The 17,935-nt window shown below is 44.9% G+C and overlaps 1 protein-coding gene across 1 annotated transcript in view; it reads right to left on the bottom strand.

Moving 5' to 3' along the window:
• The window catches only part of LOC126195489 (splicing factor, arginine/serine-rich 19), a 410,081-nt gene that overhangs the window by 332,216 nt on the left and 59,930 nt on the right, over positions 1-17,935 (bottom strand). The window contains exon 4 of the mRNA XM_049934118.1: positions 2,675-2,950. Within this exon, the coding sequence (XP_049790075.1) occupies positions 2,675-2,950 (276 nt within the window). The remainder of the gene's footprint in view (positions 1-2,674; positions 2,951-17,935) is intronic.

Raw genomic sequence — 17,935 nt, 5'->3', positions numbered from 1 at the left:
TTTTACAGTTTTTGGTCTGTCTGATTCCTCTAGTACCATGGAAGTCATTCCCTCATGTCTTAACAGATGTCCTATCATCCTGTCGCTTCTCCTTGTCAGTGTTTTCCATACAGTCCTTTCTTCGCCGATTCTGAGGAGAATTTCCTTATTCCTTACCTTACCAGTCCAACTGAGTTTAAACGTTCTTCTATGGCAGCACATCTCAAATTCTTCTTGTGTTCCGGGTTTCTCATAGTCCACGTTTCACTACAACACAATGCTGTGCTTCAAACGTACACTCATGCTTATAAATCAAGGATAATGCTGATACATGGTGAAACAACGCTCCGGTGGTCGGTTTGCGCATTTAAATCACCTAGGGGTATGACCATGTGGTGCATTTGACCTGTGGTCGTCGCACGGTGGCGCTGGCAGCAGTCCACATACTCGGAAGTGTGTTGATGCATGCACAGTACGGTGCAGCGAGTAAGTGTGCAGGCGTTTTCAGACGTGTTAATGGTGACTGTGTGTTCAAAATGGCTCAAAGAACACATATTGAAGACGTTATGAGGGATAGAATACTAGGGCGACTGGAAGCTGGTCAAACACAGCAGGTCGTAGCACGGGCCCTCCGTGGGCCACAAAGTGTGATCTCAAGATTATGGCAACGATTCCAGCAGACAGGAAACGTGTCCAGGCGCTACAGTACGGGACGTCCGCAGTGTACAACACCACAAGAAGACCGATATCTGACCATCAGTGCCTGGAGACGGCCACGGAGTATTGCAGGTAGCCTTGCTCGGGACCATACCGCAGCCACTGGAACAGTTGTCTCCAGACACAGAGTCTACAGACGACTGAAAAGACATGGTTTATTCGCCCGGAGACCTGAAAGGTTCATTCCACTGACCCCTGGTCACTGGAGAGCCCGTAAAGCCTGGTGTCAAGAACACAGTACATGGTCATTGGAACAGTGGTTCCAGGTTATGTTCACGGACGAGTCCAGGTATAGTCTGAACAGTGATTTTCGCCTGGTCTTCATCTGGGGTGAACCAGGAACCAGATAACAACCCCTTAATGTCCTTGTATGGAGGTCGTGGTTTGACAGTGTGGGGTAGGATTATGATTGGTGCACGTACAGCCCTATTTGTCTTTGACAGAGGAACTGTAACAGGTCAGGTGTATTGGGACGTTATTTTGCGCCAGTATGTCCGCCTTTTCAGGGGTGCAGTGGGTCCCACCTTCCTTCTGATGGATGATAACGCACGGCCCCACCGAGCTGCCGTCGTGGAGGAGTACCTTGAAACAGAAGGTATCAGGCGAAAGGAGTGGCCTGCCTGTTCTCCAGAACTAAATGCCATCGAGCACTTCTGGAATGCTCTCAGTCGACGTATCGCTGCACGTCTTCAAACCCCTACGACATTTCAGGAGCTCCGGCAGGCACTGGTGCAAGAATGAGAGGCTATACCCCAGCAGCTGCTCAACCACCTGATCCAGAGTATGCCAACCCGTTGTGTGGCCCGTGTACGTGTGCATTGTGATCATATCCCATATTGATGTCGGGGTACACGTGCAGGAAACAGTGGCATTTTGTAGAAGATGTGTTTCAGGACCGTTTTCTCAAATTATCACCAATGCCGTGGACTTACAGATCTGTGTCGTGTGTGTTCCCCATGTGCCTATGCTATTACCGCCAGTTTTGTGTAGTGTCACGTTGTGTGGCACCACATTCTGGAATTATCCTTAATTTATGAGCATGAGTGTATATTCTCAGTAATTTCTCCCTCAAGTTAAGTCCTATGTTTGATACTAGTAGGCGTCTCTTGGCCAGGAATGCATTTTTCGCCAGTGCTAGGCTGCTTTTGATGCCCTCCTTGTTCCGTCCGCCATGGTTGGTTGTTTGGTTGGCTGGTCGATTCGCGGTAGGAGACCAAACAGCGAGGTGAACATTCCCATTAGATTAAGGTTCCTTTCGAAGGAACCATCCCGGTATTTGCCTAACGCGATTCTAGCGAAATAACGAAAACCTAAATCAGGATGGCCGGGCGCGGGTTTGGAAACGACTTCCTCCCGAATGCGAGTCCAGAGTTCTAACCACGGCACCACCTCGCTCGGTCGTCCTTCATGGGTTATTTTGCTGCCTACGTAGCAGAATTCCTTACCTTCATCTACTTCGTGATCACCAGTCCTGAAATTAAGTTTCTCACTGTTCTCATTTCTGCTACTTGTCATTACTTTCGTCCTGCTTCGATTTAGTCTCAGTGCACATTCTGCACTTATTAGACTGTTCATTGCATTCGGTAGATCTTCACTTTCACTGAGGACAGCAACGTCATCAGTGCATTTTATTATTGATATGTTGCCATAACTGTTTTTTATCCCAGCCTTTTTACATACTGGTATTCTGATCTGAAGATCGGAAGACAACCGAACTCAATGAAAAACAGATATACGTTTGTGACAAAGCAGTGTTTCTCTTTTCTGCGACGACGTTGCAACTCATAGAACCTAGAGAGTTATGACGAACACATACAGTTCCCTGCTCCCCACTGTGGGTCCAACACTGAACCTTGTGGAACGGCAGTTAGGGTTTTTGCGATGGGATGGCGAGGGCCGCAGAAAACCCAGGCGAGTATCGTGCGGCACGGCAGCCCCCACACGAGCGCAAGGCCCTGCTGCCCGCTGGATTACTCACCCACGTCCTGGGACCCGGCAGCGCGGTTTCGACCCCAGAGCCAGAGAAAGCCGGCAGCCTCGGCGGCGAGGCGTGGGCGCCGCCACTCCTGTTTGGGCGGCCGCTGCGAGAGCGAAACTGAGCGCCGAAAGCAGCTGGAGCCTCCAGCCGGCCGGCTCCGGACAACCTGTTTTCCTTCACGCCATATGGAGCGCCGCCGCCAGCGTCGCTTTTCCTTTTTCCCACCACGTGTTTTCCGATCCCGGCTGTCATAACTGGAACTCGCGAGCGCCCACTCTGTGTCGCAGGTTGGACACAGCTGCGGTTTCTACGCGACTGTCCCGTCTTTCCGTCGCCGCTTGCACTCGGGGAAAGGGCGTGGTCTGTCACTCTCTGCATTCTGTATAGAGGTCTTTCACTAACTTCCAGGGAGACTAAAATACATTGTATTTCAAAAAGGACTTTACAACTTTAAAAATTCATACAAATTTATTGAAAGAAGACATAGAGCTGGATTTAGTATTATTTTGTAGGGAAACACATCATTTTTTTTACCTATGTGGCTTCCGTTGGTTATCCTTCACACATCCCATCGGAAGTCAATTTCTTCCCAAGCTCTCTGTAACGTTGCAAGTGTAACTTGCTCATTCACGGCGTAAATTCTTGTTTCAAGTAGAGAAGCCGGCACAGGAGGTACAAACACGATATCCTTGATGAATCCCCATAAAAAAAATCGAGTGATATTTTTTTTCATAATGCAGGGCCACAGTCATAATATATTTCTTTAAAGTCAGTACCGCCATTAGACTGTTGTTTATTTACAGTGTTACATTAACACTTACACAATCGTGATTTCGGCTTTAATGTGCCATTATCAAGTGTAGCCACCTTAGGCAATTTATAACACTTAAAACACCTGATAATGGCACTTTGAAGCCGAAATCATGATTGTGTAAGTGTTAATGTAACACTGTAAATAAACAACAGTCTAATGGCGGTACTGACTTTGAAGAAATAGAGTGGTGTCACGTCTGCGGCACGTGGGGGCCATCCTTGACCTGGAAAGTGGTCACTGAGAAAATCCCAGAAGTCAGCCAGGTGGTGCACCATCTTGCATGAAGTAAAAATTTCGTTCTTAGTCGTCCTCATCGATCTGTGGCGCCAAAAATTGTTGTTAAATGTCCAGGTACGCTATTTGTAAGTAGGCTGTTTAGGTTTTTTATGTTGGTAATGCCACGTAGTGTTCTGTATGAAAATCGCTGACTGCGCTGTGTGCAGTCTGTGGCTGGTTGGCATTGTTGTAATATTCGCTATTGTAGTGTTGGACAGTTGGATGTGAACAGCTCCTAGCGTTGGGCAGTTGGAGGTGAGCCTCCAGCAGTGGTGGATGTGGGGGGAGAGGGGCCAGAGTTTTGAGAGCGGACGATCTGGACGTGTGTCCGTCAGAAACAGGAAATTTGTAAGACTGAATGTCATATATATAATGACTTTTGAACGCTATTAAGATAAATACATTGTTTCTTCACTATCAAAATCTTTCATTTGCTAACTATGCCTATCAGTAGTTAGTGCCTTCAGTAGTTAGAATTTTTTAATTAACTGGCAGTATTGGCGCTCACTGTACTGCAGTAGTTCGAGTAACGACGATTTTTGTGAGGTAAGTGATTCATGAAAGGTATAGGTTATTGTTAGTCAGAGCCATTCTTTTGTAGGTATTATTGAAAGTCAGATTGCGTTGCGCTAAAAATATTGTGTGTCAGTTTAGTGATGATCAGAATAAGTAAAGAGATAACTGTCTGAGTACGTTGAGTTTTACTCAACTGTTTCTGTATCAAGTAACGTAAGAGTTTTTCCAGCACTGTCATTCATAATTTTTCAAAGGGGACGTTTCATATTCCGTTGATGGTTCTCTCACGGAAAAAAGTGGCCGTACACTTTGTTTTTGCTCAATGCATAGAAAAACGTTCAGTTTAGGGCTATCACGAACATGTTGCAATGTTCGATGTGGATTTTCACTAGCCAAAAGTCTACAGTTACGTGTGTTAACCTTGTCACTTAAGTGAAAAGTCGACTCGTCAGAAAAGACGATTCTGTCCAAGAAATGTTCATCCTCATGTACTTGATTTAACATATCCGCACAGAGGTTCTTGCGAGCAATTTTGTCAGTGTCTTTTATTGCTTGTACGATCATCAATCGGTACGGTTTCAAATGCAGAGGTTGCTCACCACAGCTCACGAGATGCACGACGGCTCGATTTCGTAGGGCTGCTGACAAAACGTTTCTCACTCGCTCAACGACGTCGTCAGATGTGTCTAAACGACCTGATGATTTCCCATGTCTTACCGAGCACCCTGTTTCTACAAAATATTTATCTCAATCATAAATTGTAGGCCTGCAAGGAGGAACTTTAGCGTACTTAGTACGGAAATTACGCTGAACTGTTGTCGCCGATTTCGAGTCTTCAAACCAAAACACACAGCTAGCACGCTTGCGTCCAGTGAAGGCAGCCATCTTTAACGCAACTGCCGCTAGCGCTCCTTACGGTGCGACTCGGCACAAGCGAACTACGCGAGATGATGATGATGATGATGATGACGTTTGGTTTGCGGGGCGCTCAACTGCGCGGTTAACAGAGCCCGTACAAATTCCCAACCTTTACTCAGTCCGATCTCGCCACTTTTATGAATGATGATGAAATGATGAGGACAACACAAACATCTAGTCATCTCGAGGCAGGTGAAAATCCCTGACAGCCCACGCGAGACAAAACTTGATGTATTTCCCTACAAACTGACAGCACAATCTCATCGGTAGGTACTATGAATTAATTTATAAGAATTTTCAAATTTGGTAAGTCCTTTTTGAAACACCATGTATGTATTTCTGAAGACAGTGACGATTTACACTGCTGGCCAGTAAATCAATACACAGTATATCCCTCACCCAGGCACAAAGTATTCACTGCACAAGAGAAAGTAACTAGAATTATGGGTGGGATTCAATCACGTACATCTTGCAGACACCTGTTTAAGCACCTGAGAATACTAACCACAGCCTCACCGTACATTTATTCAAGTATGAAATTTGGTTTCAACAATCAATCTGAGTTTGAGAGTAACACAGATGTAAACAAGTACAACACTAGATGGAAAAACATTCTGCTTCACCCTTTAATGAATCTAACTTTGGTATAGTAAAGGGTGAAATATTCAGTCATAAGAATGGCACTCTACCCATATAAATAAAATGTTTGACAGATGGCTGAAGTGTTTTAAACTGTAGATTAAAAATACATCTGCTTAACAATATCTGTATGATGAAGAAATTCTATATATAGGGTGATTCTGCTGCTCCTACCAATCGGTTTTATGCAACCCACAACGCCTTCAAATACCACACGCAATAGTTTCATATTCTCTCGCTCGCTAAGTGCAAAAGCTGTTAGTCCTACAGAAAAAATGAACACGACCCTTTTTGTACGTATTTAATGTAGTGAGGGGCGCCGTTTTCGATTTAGTCAAGGAAAAGGCATTTGAAGGTTACTTTTGTAGGTTTTTCTTGAATAATTCGGAAAAACATGTAGTGGTTAGAAACAGTCTGAAAAGCTTGTAAGGGTGTTACAGTGGAGGTTGCTTTGAGAACTAATTGCTGAAAAAAAACTTTAACATGTTGTGCCGTTTCCGAGTTAATTACCACGGAAGTTAGCCAATCAGGCCGTTGCGTCCTCAAATTCCAGCTACCCGCTTGTGTCGTCAAGTGTGTTCTTCGTTTGGTTTCCTAACACCAAACAAGAGAGACATACAAGGATTAGACATGGGACGGTAGTAAGATCGAATCTGAGTTAAAGACTGAGCAGTCTCGTGCACTATCATCTACCCCATGGGAAGGACTGATATTAACTGTGTCTGTCAGGCTGTTTGAATCTGCTCGCGCAACGGCCTTATTGGCAAACTTAATTAACTCGGAAACGGCGTATAACGTGTCGAATGTTTTTCTTAACAATTATTGCTCAGCACAACCTATGCTGGAACACACTTACACGCCTTTCAGACTTTCTGGCGGGCCGGAATGGACGAGCGGTTCTAGGCGCTACAATCTGGAATCGCGCGACCGATACGGTCGCAGGTTCGAATCCTGCCTCGGGCATGGATGTGTGTGATGTCCTTAGGTTAGTTAGGTTTCAGTAGTTCTAAGTTCTAGGGGGCTGATCACCTCAGAAGTTAAGTCCCATAGTGCTCAGAGTCATTTTCTTTCATGACTTTCTGACCACCCTGCGTATATATGTGTGTGTGTGTGCGAGAGAGAGAAAGAGAGAGAGGGAGAGAGAGAGAGAGAGAGAGAGAGAGAGAGAGAGAGAGAGAGGGTATGTTAACCCTGTTAGGTATCATTTGTCAGTTCTTTTATAGCAATAATGCGTGTGTTGTTGCAGGATGATGGGAGGCAATTTGTTACCGAGTGTTTGTGTTTGCCTTCAGAAAGTGTCCTTTGTATGTAACAGCGTTCTGATTTTTAATTTTCGGTTTAGCCTATTTTTATATTTCACAATATGTACGTACTTTTCAGTGTTTAGTGGGCGTTAGTTCTCATCTGATAGTATTTGGAGTGTGAGCAGGCACTCTCTTAGAGCTTTCATATGTTCTGTGTTCCTCGCTCTGATATCCCTGCTTGTTTGTCCTACATATTCGATTTGGCAAGTATTGCTGCACTACAATGAGCCACATCTCTAACAGCACGTATTCCTTCCGGGAAGAGAATGAAACGTACAAAAGAAATATTTACTACCTTCATAGAGAGCGTTTTCTTATGGTCAGCACCCGATCAGCTGGCCTCGTTACCTGTTCTCGCTTAATGCCAACTGCCTGTAACTACTGATAGGGTCCAGGAGTCGGATTTTCAGACAAACAAACAAACAGACACACACACACACACACACACACACACACACACACACACACACGCACGCAGACACAAGTCGTTCTACTGATATGTATCGAACGCCCGTTCTTCAAATTTACATAATCTCGCGATGCGTTACGCGAAACAGATTCACCCTTCTCAGAGCCCAAAAACACCGCAGTCACGTCCCTGTCAGCTTATGATGCTGACTCGAAACTCTTATATGGTGAAGTAGTCGGACTGCGCCGCTGCATATTCTGCTCTTCTGTCGCCAGCTCGAAGTGACAATTACGTAAACGTGTGTTCACGCTTAATCCGAGTAATAGCAGCCGCATATTCGAAGTTACGTGGAAGAGGACGTGTCGGACGCAGCCATTCGTGACTGTGACTTATGTAGCCGTACGTCTTGTACAATAGCCAGCAGTGGCAGCTCTATACCGACCACGAGAATGCCTAGACGGGTCCACGTATGTTGTACAGAGAGTCAAGTATTTATGAACTCCAGGCTAAAAGTATTCAGCCCACAGTGTACAGGAAAATGTAGTAACAATACAAAGCAGTGCTCTTGTCAAACGTTACGCTCAACATTCTTAGCGAGAGTCGAGTTAAGCCGAAGACGATTCTACGGCATGAGACTAATTGTGTCTTATATTCCTCTTCGTGCTAACCTTAACTGGTGAACAATCTATCTTCCCCTCACTGTTTCACTTTGCTGCTTTATTTATAATGGTCTACCCCAGCCTCACACGTGTAACAGTCAGAACCTAAGACCGGATGAAGTGTCTGGCACAACGGGAATAACTTTTTGTAAATTTATTGGCTTTCGGAACGTGCCCACATAGCCATCACAATGCAGGAAATGTCACATTACAATTTGTTTTCACAATTCAAGGTAAATATTATTTTAAGCCGGACTGTGATGCGATGTACGGATGATGAACAAAGAACTGCTTACACATCGGTAATAAATTATACAGGGTGTTTCTGCAAGAGCATGCAAAAATTTAACAGGACATAGAGGATGCTCCACTGAACAAAATGAGGTAGGGAACATAGGGTCGGACAAGACAGCTTAACGAGATAAAAGGAATAAAATAACATTAGTGTGTTCAAAATGGTTCAAATGGCTCTAAGCACTATGGGACTCAACATCTGAGGTCATCAGTCCCCTAGACTTAGAAGTACTTAAATCTAACTAACCTAAGGACATCAAACACATCCATGCCCGAAGCAGGATTCGAACCTGCGACTGTAGCAGTCGCGCGCGGTTCCGGACTGAAGCGCCTAGAACCGCTCGGCCACCGCGGCCGCCCATTAGTGTGTAATTTTTTATTTACATTAGTTACAGTCAACTGCAAGTAACATTATTGACACAATGAATGTACCATTTGTACTGTGTCTTACAAAATGCGCTGAAACTGAGGGCATCAACCTCAACGCAAGCATGACATCGCCGAACAAGGTTCTGACGCACCCTGAGTTTTGAATCACGTCACAGGCACCTACAATTCTGGCAACTAATTCCGTCTCCGTATCTACTGGGGTCACATACACAAGTGACTTTGGATATCGCCATAGGAAATGATCAAGGGAATTCGGGTCAGGCGACCTCGCAGGCCATGGATTAAGACCTCCCCTTCCAATTCAGCGACCAGGTTCAAATGGCTCTGAGCACTATGGGACTCAACTGCTGAGGGCATTAGTCCCCTAGAACTTAGAACTAGTTAAACCTAACTAACCTAAGGACATCACAAACATCCATGCCCGAGGCAGGATTCGAACCTGCGACCGTAGCGGTCTTGCGGTTCCAGACTGCAGCGCCTTTAACCGCACGGCCACTTCGGCCGGCCCAGCGACCAGGAAATGCTGTACCGGTACTGCTACATCGTGCTGTACTATGCGTCTGTGAATAGCACTGAGTAATGAATGGGTCTGTCGTTGATACATAGCACGTTCTGTTATGGGACAATGTAAATACAACAGAGCCACCTTATGGACAAGTAAACAAAACCTACATCATGACTTCCTGGTAATCAGGTTCGTCTTCCTTGTTTCCTTCTAGGAAATAAAGAATGTACATGTACATAAACAGCACATTAGTGTAAACTTCTACGGTACACATGTTAGTTGTAAATAAACTGGAAAACAGTAGTGCTAGACAAAGCGGTGGAGAAGTTTACTTCCATATCGCCTTAAGCTGGCTTCTCCGGCCCCAGGTTCCCTACCTCAAATTGCTCAGTGGAGCATTCTCTGTGTCATGTTACATTTTTGCACGCTCTTACGTAAACAACCTGTATAAGCAAATGTTCCTTGTGAATCTATCAGTGAAAACTATGTCAAAAACCCTACTGTAGTCCGTGAACGTAGCCTTGACATACAGACAGGAAAATGCGGCGGGGGACTTTTATAATATGAGTAGATTATGATTCTAAATAGTCGGTGTTTACAATTTTGTTTACCTCCGAATTGGTTTTGGTGGTTCTTCCAGCTGGCGTGCCTACGATTTCTTCCTCCTAGATAGTTGTCTGACGTGACGAACTGAACGTCGTGAGTTATTAATGTTGTTGAGACGAAGTCATGCATTTTTACATTTACTAAAATGTACAATTTTGCAAACTTCTGTATTAAGAGATAGTTGCCACTTTTTGCACAGTACTTCTTGTTTTCCCAGATATGATACGATATTGGGAGAGTTTCATCAAATTACAGTTCCTCATACGTAAGTGTAGACTACCAGCTGAGACTTCAATTAATACTTTCCGCTACGCTAAGTCATTAATGTGTAACATGAACATGAACAGTAATGGTCCGATCATGCTGCCGTGGAACACACCAGAATGTTTTGGTTTTTATTATAATCTTGAAACGTCTGAATCTACGTCTACATCACACTCCGCAAGCCACGTGACGGTGTGTGACGGAGAGTGCTTCTGGTACAACTAATTGATCCCCCATTCCCTGTTCCACTCACGAATGGCGCGTTTTGTCGTTAACTTCTGGAATTTTCTCGTAGTAGTTATTTTGCGAGATATATGTGGGAGGAAGTAATATGTTGTCCTACTCTTCCCAGAAAGAGCTCTCTCCATATTTCAATAGTACACCTCTCCGTGATGCACAACGCCTCTCTTGTAACGTCTGCCAATAGAATTTACTGACCGTCTCAGTAACGCTCTCGCGCCGACTAAACGATACCGTGACAAAACGCGCCGCTCTTTGCTGGATCTTCTCTCTCTCTCTTCTACCAGACCTACCTGGTAAGGATCCCAGATAGATGAAAAATACTCAAGAATCGGTCACACAAGCGCTTTGTATGCCATTACCTTGTGGATGGACTACGTTCCCTTAAGATTCTAATCTGCTTTTCCTGCTATTTGCTTTATGTTGCCATTACATTTAAAGTCGCTCTGGATAGTTACTTCTAGATATTCTACGGTATAAACTGTTTTCAGCAATTCGTCGTCAACAGCGTAGTTGTGCAGTAGTGGATTTCTTTTTCTATCTACGCATAGTATGTTACATTTATTTACGCTCAGGGTCAATTGCCAGAGCCTTCACCATTCATCAATCCCTCACTATTCTGGAAACCAATACTGTCAGAATCGAAAAGTTTTTGAAAATCTGAATAGACCGAACTGGATTTCGTATGGCCGGCATGGTCGGAACCTTTGAAGGTCTCCATGGAGAATATTATTTACTTTCAAGAAGGTCACTGTGCTCTAGTCCCGAATATATAGCCGGCCGCGGTGGCCGTGCGGTTCTGGCGCTGAAGTCCGGAACCGCGGGACTGCTACGGTCGCAGGTTCGAATCCTGCCTCGGGCATGGATGTGTGTGATGTACTTAGGTTAGTTAGGTTTAGGTAGTTCTAAGTTCTAGGGGACTGATGACCTAAGATGTTAAGTCCCATAGTGCTCAGAGCCATATGAACCAGAATATATATTAGAAACTTGCTACAGAAGGAGATGAGTATTGCAGAGGAATATTTTTGTGGATCAGTGTTGCTGTCTTGTTTGTAGCTGAATCATTTACTTCACATCGGTTGTGTAGCTGAACACACAAATGAATGTCGCCGGAATGGTAGCTGACACGGAGATGGACAGTGGAAGCAGTGTGGGGTTGGAAACGTGGGAGAGCCAGCGAATGACTGTGTCTTTCCGGGGTCTACGGAAAATAGGGGCCCCGCAACGAACTTGTGACGTCATACTAGCCGCCTGGTATAACGTACATCGGGAACGCTCGTCTACGTCCGGGTCCAGGGGGGAAATCAGTAAGGCAGAGGAAATGCATCCAATGAAGTCCTTAACTTTGCCATATGTTACCGAGAGCGTGTGTGTCTATTTAAACGCGCAGCTACTAAACATTCATTTTTGGAACACAACCTACGACAAGCTTAGAGAAAGAAGTGATGACACTTTCTGCAGGATCTGACCATTATTTTGTAGGACAATGCTCAAGCACGTAAAGTGCAAGCTGTTACTGATTTGTTTGACTGATGGGGCTGCTAAATGCTATACCACCTACTGCACTCGAGTTCAACTCGATTTCTGAACTGGAGGAAACACTTCACGCCATTCGCTTCAGAACTGCTACAAATTCGTTGGGCAATAGACTGCCCCGCTTGAACTGTCAACACAACTGGCACCGCTAAGAGTATCCTACGACTTCCACATCGCTGGCAACGGGTTATACACGATGCTGGTGACTTCTTTGAAGGTCAGTAAAACTTTGAAACACGTATCTATTTTGTACGAGCTGTAAATAAATAGTTGCCACTATTAAAGTTCCAACCCTCGTAGTAACTCGCCTCGTGCTGGACACGATCGTTGCAGCTCGTACGACTTGCAGTGTCACGTGCTGTGACGCAGGCGCCGCGGTCTGTCTTTCCCGTGACCCTCGTGTGCTTCCTAATGAGGTACGAGGCCTGGTGTGCTCAGACTCTTAGCGGCCGCCGTTTGAGGAAGTGTGAGCGTCCGAGCAGTCGCCACTGTTTGTACGTACTGTTCGAGGCCTCCGAACCCGCTGAGTAGTCGTAGACCTCTGAAGTCGTGCGAAACCCCGCCTGGCCTTCAGGCGGACTGGTCTGGCCTTCAGAGCAGTCAGGCTTAATTATCTCTCAGTTTTCTTTAAGAACTCGATTCATTGTGGTCTGGATGCGGTGCAGGATGTTTACCGGAGCAGAGGCTATTTTTTGTACTCCCAAACTGCTGTCAATGAAACTGTCCCCTGTGCACACTCCGTGTGCAGCCAAGAGGGTGCGCGTGGGAGGAGCCATGTATTTACTTGCTCGCCGTTGCTGGAGAGCGCCGGCCCGCGTTCTCTCTTGTTTGGGCGGTAATCGGCGGACTAGGACATGCTTTGCACCTCTACATTTTCATCTATACTCCGCAAGCCATCTTACGGTGAGTGGCGGAGCGTACTTTGTGTACCGGATTTCGAAAGCAGTCAGCAGGTACTCGTTCGGCGACGTAGTGCCACTTACCTAAGGTGTATCGAATTGGTTGCCTGTCCCTCCGGTACCTAGGGGTCAGTGAATCGCTGTCTCTCTTAATAAAGCAGTAAGTGGATCGAAACAGCATATCCAGACACTCTGGGATGATAATGGCATTGAAACAGAGGATGACACGCGTAAAGCTGAAATACTAAACACCTTTTTCCAAAGCTGTTTCACAGAGGAAGACCGCACTGCAGTTCCTTCTCTAAATCCTCGCATAAACGAAAAAATGGCTGACATCGAAATAAGTGTCCAAGGAATAGAAAAGCAACTGAAATCACTCAACAGAGGAAAATCCACTGGATCTGACGGGATACCAATTCGATACTACACAGAGCACGCGAAAGAACTTGCCCCCCTTCTAACAGCCGTGTACCGCAAGTCTCTAGAGGAACGGAAGGTTCCAAAAGATTGGAAACGAGCACAGGTAGTTCCAGTTTTCAAGAAGGGTCGTCCAGCAGACGTGCAAAACTATAGGCCTATATCTCTGACATCGATCTGTTGTAGAATTTTAGAACATGTTTTTTGCTCGCATATCATGTCATTTCTGGAAACCCAGAATCTATTCTGCAGGAATCAACATGGATTCCGGAAACAGCAATCTTGTAAGACCCAACTCGCTTTATTTGTTCATGAGACCCAGAAAGTATTAAAGACAGGCTCCCAGGTAGATGCCATTTTCCTTGACTTCCGGAAGGCGTTCGATACAGTACCGCACTGTCGCCTGATAAGCAAAGTAAGAGAGACGTCTGCAGACGTTAAAGTAACCTCTGGCGTGCCAGGGGAGTGTTATGGGACCACTGCTTTTCACAATATATATAAATGACCTAGTAGATAGTGTCGGAAGTTCCATGCGGTTTTTCGCGGATGATGCTGTAGTATACAGAGAAGTTGCAGCATTAGAAAATTGTAGCGAAATGCAGGAAGATCTGCAGCGGATAGGCACTTGGTGCAGGGAGTGGCAACTGGCCCTTAACATAGACAAATGTAATGTATTGCGAATACATAGAAAGAAGGATCCTTTATTGTATGATTATATGATCGCGGAACAAACACTGGTAGCAGTTACTTCTGTAAAATATCTGGGAGTATGCGTACGGAACGATTTGAAGTGGAATGATCATATAAAATTAATTGTTCGTAAGGCGGGTGTCAGGTTGAGATTCATTGGGAGAGTCCTTAGAAGATGTAGTCCATCAACAAAGGAGGTGGCTTATAAATCATTCGTTCGACTTATACTTGAGTACTGCTTATCAGTGTGGGATCAGTACCAGGTCGTGTTGACAGAGGAGTTAGAGACGATCCAAAGAAAAGAGGCGCGTTTCGTCACCGGGTTATTCGGTTAAGCCTGATAGCGTTACGGAGATGTTTAGCAAACTCAAGTGGCAGACTCTGCAAGAGAGGCTCTCTGCATCGCGGTGTAGCTTGCTGTCCAGGTTTCGAGAGGGTGCGTTTCTGGATGAGGTATCGAATATATTGCTTCCCCCTACTTATATCTCCCGAGGAGATCACGAATGTAAAATTAGAGAGATTCGAGCGCGCACGGCGGCTTTCCGGCAGTCGTTCTTCCCGCGAACCTTAAGCGACTGGAACAGGAAAGGGAGGTAATGACAGTGGCACGTAAGGTGCCCTCTGCCACACGCCGTTGGGTGGCTTGCGAAGTATAAATGTAGATGTAGATGTAGAAGATTTTAAAAGTTCAGAACAAGTTTGCGTGGGTTGCACCGTGGGTTTTGCCGAGCTTGGGGCGTGGATTGTAACACCGAAAATGCAGGATGCATGGCGCCTGCTACCGATATATAATTTTTTTTGCCGAATTGTATGTAAATATTTGTAATTTAAATGCTTTCTTTTAATAAGTAAGGACACTGCTTCACTGTATGTGTAAGTTTAGGTAGAAGTCTGTTGACATTTCATTGTATTTATCTGTGTCTTACTGTGAAACTTAAAAGCTCTGGGAAAAAGCCAAAAGAATTGTTATTTGCATCGACTCGCAACGATAATAGCAGTGCCTCTGCGTTGTAAAATCTCTGGGCAGGGAGTTGTGCGGAAGTGTGGTGTTAACGCTCTCGCAGTAGAGAGTGCCATTTCGGCGGCATCATGTACGCGCGCCGGCCAGATGTCTAGTAGCAAGAGTAAGGACAGTGGACGGGCGGAAGAGGCTGTATTAATTACGGTTGCCCGTTCCTGTAATTAGCCGTGCTCCACAAGATGCTACTGTCTTCAACAACAGCAGCAGTTCCAGCAACACAGATTCGTCGTCGGCTCAGAGTTTCGTCGTATGCACAGCACTGAAGTTAGAAAGTATTAACGGCTAACCCAGCAGTACAACTGAATGTGATTTAATTGATAAAATTTATTTAAATAAGACTCAGTTAAACTTAGGGCAATTGTGTCCTCATTGTCCTCAGATATTGTTACCAAGCAGGGTCCTTGTTCCTTTTTTTCCTTATATGCTAACCGACTGTATTAAGAAACAAATTGAATACTTACAGCCTATTTATTAATGAATAATTTCATTTTTCAAGTTTGAGAATCAATCACTGGAAAAAAATCCAAATGTAAAGAAATGCACAAATTAAGAGTGCGGAAGTTTTATTGATTTTACATATAGCTTGGAGCACATGGCTGTTTGGTTTGGTACGTATTCTCTTATTTATTTCTGGTCAAGTCAGTAAAAAAGGCTCAGTTGTTCAGACAATAATTTGAAATCCAATTTGAAAAATAAATAACTACAAGTGCTTGTTTTCTTCTAAATTTCTTTGATGGCGTTACGTTGAGGTCACAGAAAGTCATTGTTCACGTAACGAAGAAGTTCAATACTAACATACAGTTTAATGGCATATTTCCAAATCATTACTCGAATTTTTTATTTCGAAATTTGATGACAAACATAACTTAAGAGTGACTCCTCAGTTTTCTTTATCATTCCATACTCACTTAAAATTACTGTCAAAAATGGTGAAAACCTTCAGTTGCCATGTCAGTGTTTAATAATACATGTTTTTCTTTCCCATCATCTTGTACGGAATTTTGGATGTAAATTGCCGTAGTGGGCTGGCGACTGGTAATTATTTTCTTTTCGTTCATTAGTGTAACTTTCCTGTCCAGTGTTGTTCGTGAGTGTATGCACAAAATAGCTTTCCAAATTATAACCCTGTTCGGTTTAATTTATTTTTATTTTTAGTAGACTTTTCCATCAGAAGGGTCTGTTGTACACTTTCCTCCTACTTATCGGTATTATTTCTTCGGGAAAGATAGCCTTATCAAATTAGCCATTAGGCATACACGCGATCAACGGTCATATTTTATATCGCAAGCAGGATAGGCCGATTAGTAAGGGGGAGGTTACAGGATGTCACAGAGGAACACCTTCCCGTGTTTTACTCAGTCATGTGTCACTGTGCCCCCCCCCCCCCCCCCCAACAATGTCCTTAGGGAAGGGCTGAATGGTCCAGGAGGTGCGAGCAGTGTTCAAGGTTGTCAAGGAAGTCTTCCTATTGCTCAGCGTACTGCGAACTGTCGTTCTCCACTGCGAAATGTGTGGGAATGAATGCCCCAAAGGAAGGGGGTGGTTTCATTGCTGCCTTTTTTGCCACCCCTGAGACCTTTTAGTGCCGATTATGAGCGGCGGTGTGCCTGAAATGTTTTTCTCGGCCACCTATAAGAAAACGCTGTGATTTCAACGCTCGGAGGCGTGGTTCTGATGTCAGACGCAGAGGTGTCAAGAGAAGGGGTGAAATGTGGGTAACAGGAGGTTTGACGACTTTTGCATCGTACGGAACGTCCACGGTTGCGTTGATCAAAATTGTGGTGAAATCTGATGCCGACGTGACATCATTAACCCACTTTACACCTCACACGAACTTCTGGGCTGTGGCCTTTTCTCCACTTGAATCGACTGCTTGCTGTTTGGAGCGTTTCCGAGCCAGAGGGGTGACGTCGCAGCGCGCGGACCGTACGTATGAGAGAGCGGTTTATTGGTTGACTCTTCTAGGAACGTCCACTCGGGGGACTTCAACAGCAGACCGCACCGTGATGCAGAGTGCCTCTCTTGCAGCGTTTGCCACTCTGTCCGTGACGCTTTCGCGCAAGTTGAACAAAACTATGCTGCTCTTCTTTGGATGTTCTCTATTTCGTTTGTCAATCTTATCTTGCCCGCGAAAGGCAAAGGTCCCGAGTTCGAGTCTCGGTACGGCATACTGTTTTAATCTGCCAGTAAGTTTCATATCAGCGCACACTCCGCTGCTGAGTGAAAATCTCATTCTGGAAGCGTATTTTTGGAAAATAACGAAAAAAGGAAAAATAATCAAAAAAATGGCTCTGAGCACTATGGGACTCAACTGCTGAGGTCATTAGTCCCCTAGAACTTAGAACTAGTTAAACCTAACTAACCTAAGGACATCACAAACATCCATGCCCGAGGCAGGATTCGAACCTGCGGCCGTAGCGGTCTTGCGGTTCCAGACTGCAGCGCCTTTAACCGCACGGCCTCTTCGGCCGGCGGAAAAATAATCCTTTTCAGCGGTAGTCCTATGCGTAAATTAAATTTATTTGAAGTTTACATCTTGAAATCAGAACAGTTTTTTTTAAACACTGTGTATTTCATATCGGAAGACGTTGACTGTCGAAAAATGGGATCAAATTCTTAGGAACGCCCTGTTTTTCGTGTCGGCAGACCATAACCGTTGAGTAATTGGATGAATCGTCTTTGAACACCCTGTGTTCATGTCAGTAGACGTTGAGCCTCAAGAAATCGGATGGACCGTTTTAGAACACCCTGTGTTTCATATCAGCAGAAGATGATTCTCGAGAAATCGGATGAATCTTTTAGGAAAACCCTGTGTTTCATGTCGAAAAATCGGATGAATCGGTTTGCAACACCTTGTGTTTCTT

Source organism: Schistocerca nitens, chromosome 7, assembly GCF_023898315.1.
Source record: "Schistocerca nitens isolate TAMUIC-IGC-003100 chromosome 7, iqSchNite1.1, whole genome shotgun sequence".
Lineage (NCBI taxonomy): Eukaryota > Metazoa > Arthropoda > Insecta > Orthoptera > Acrididae > Schistocerca > Schistocerca nitens.
This window is presented reverse-complemented; position numbering and strand designations above follow the sequence as displayed.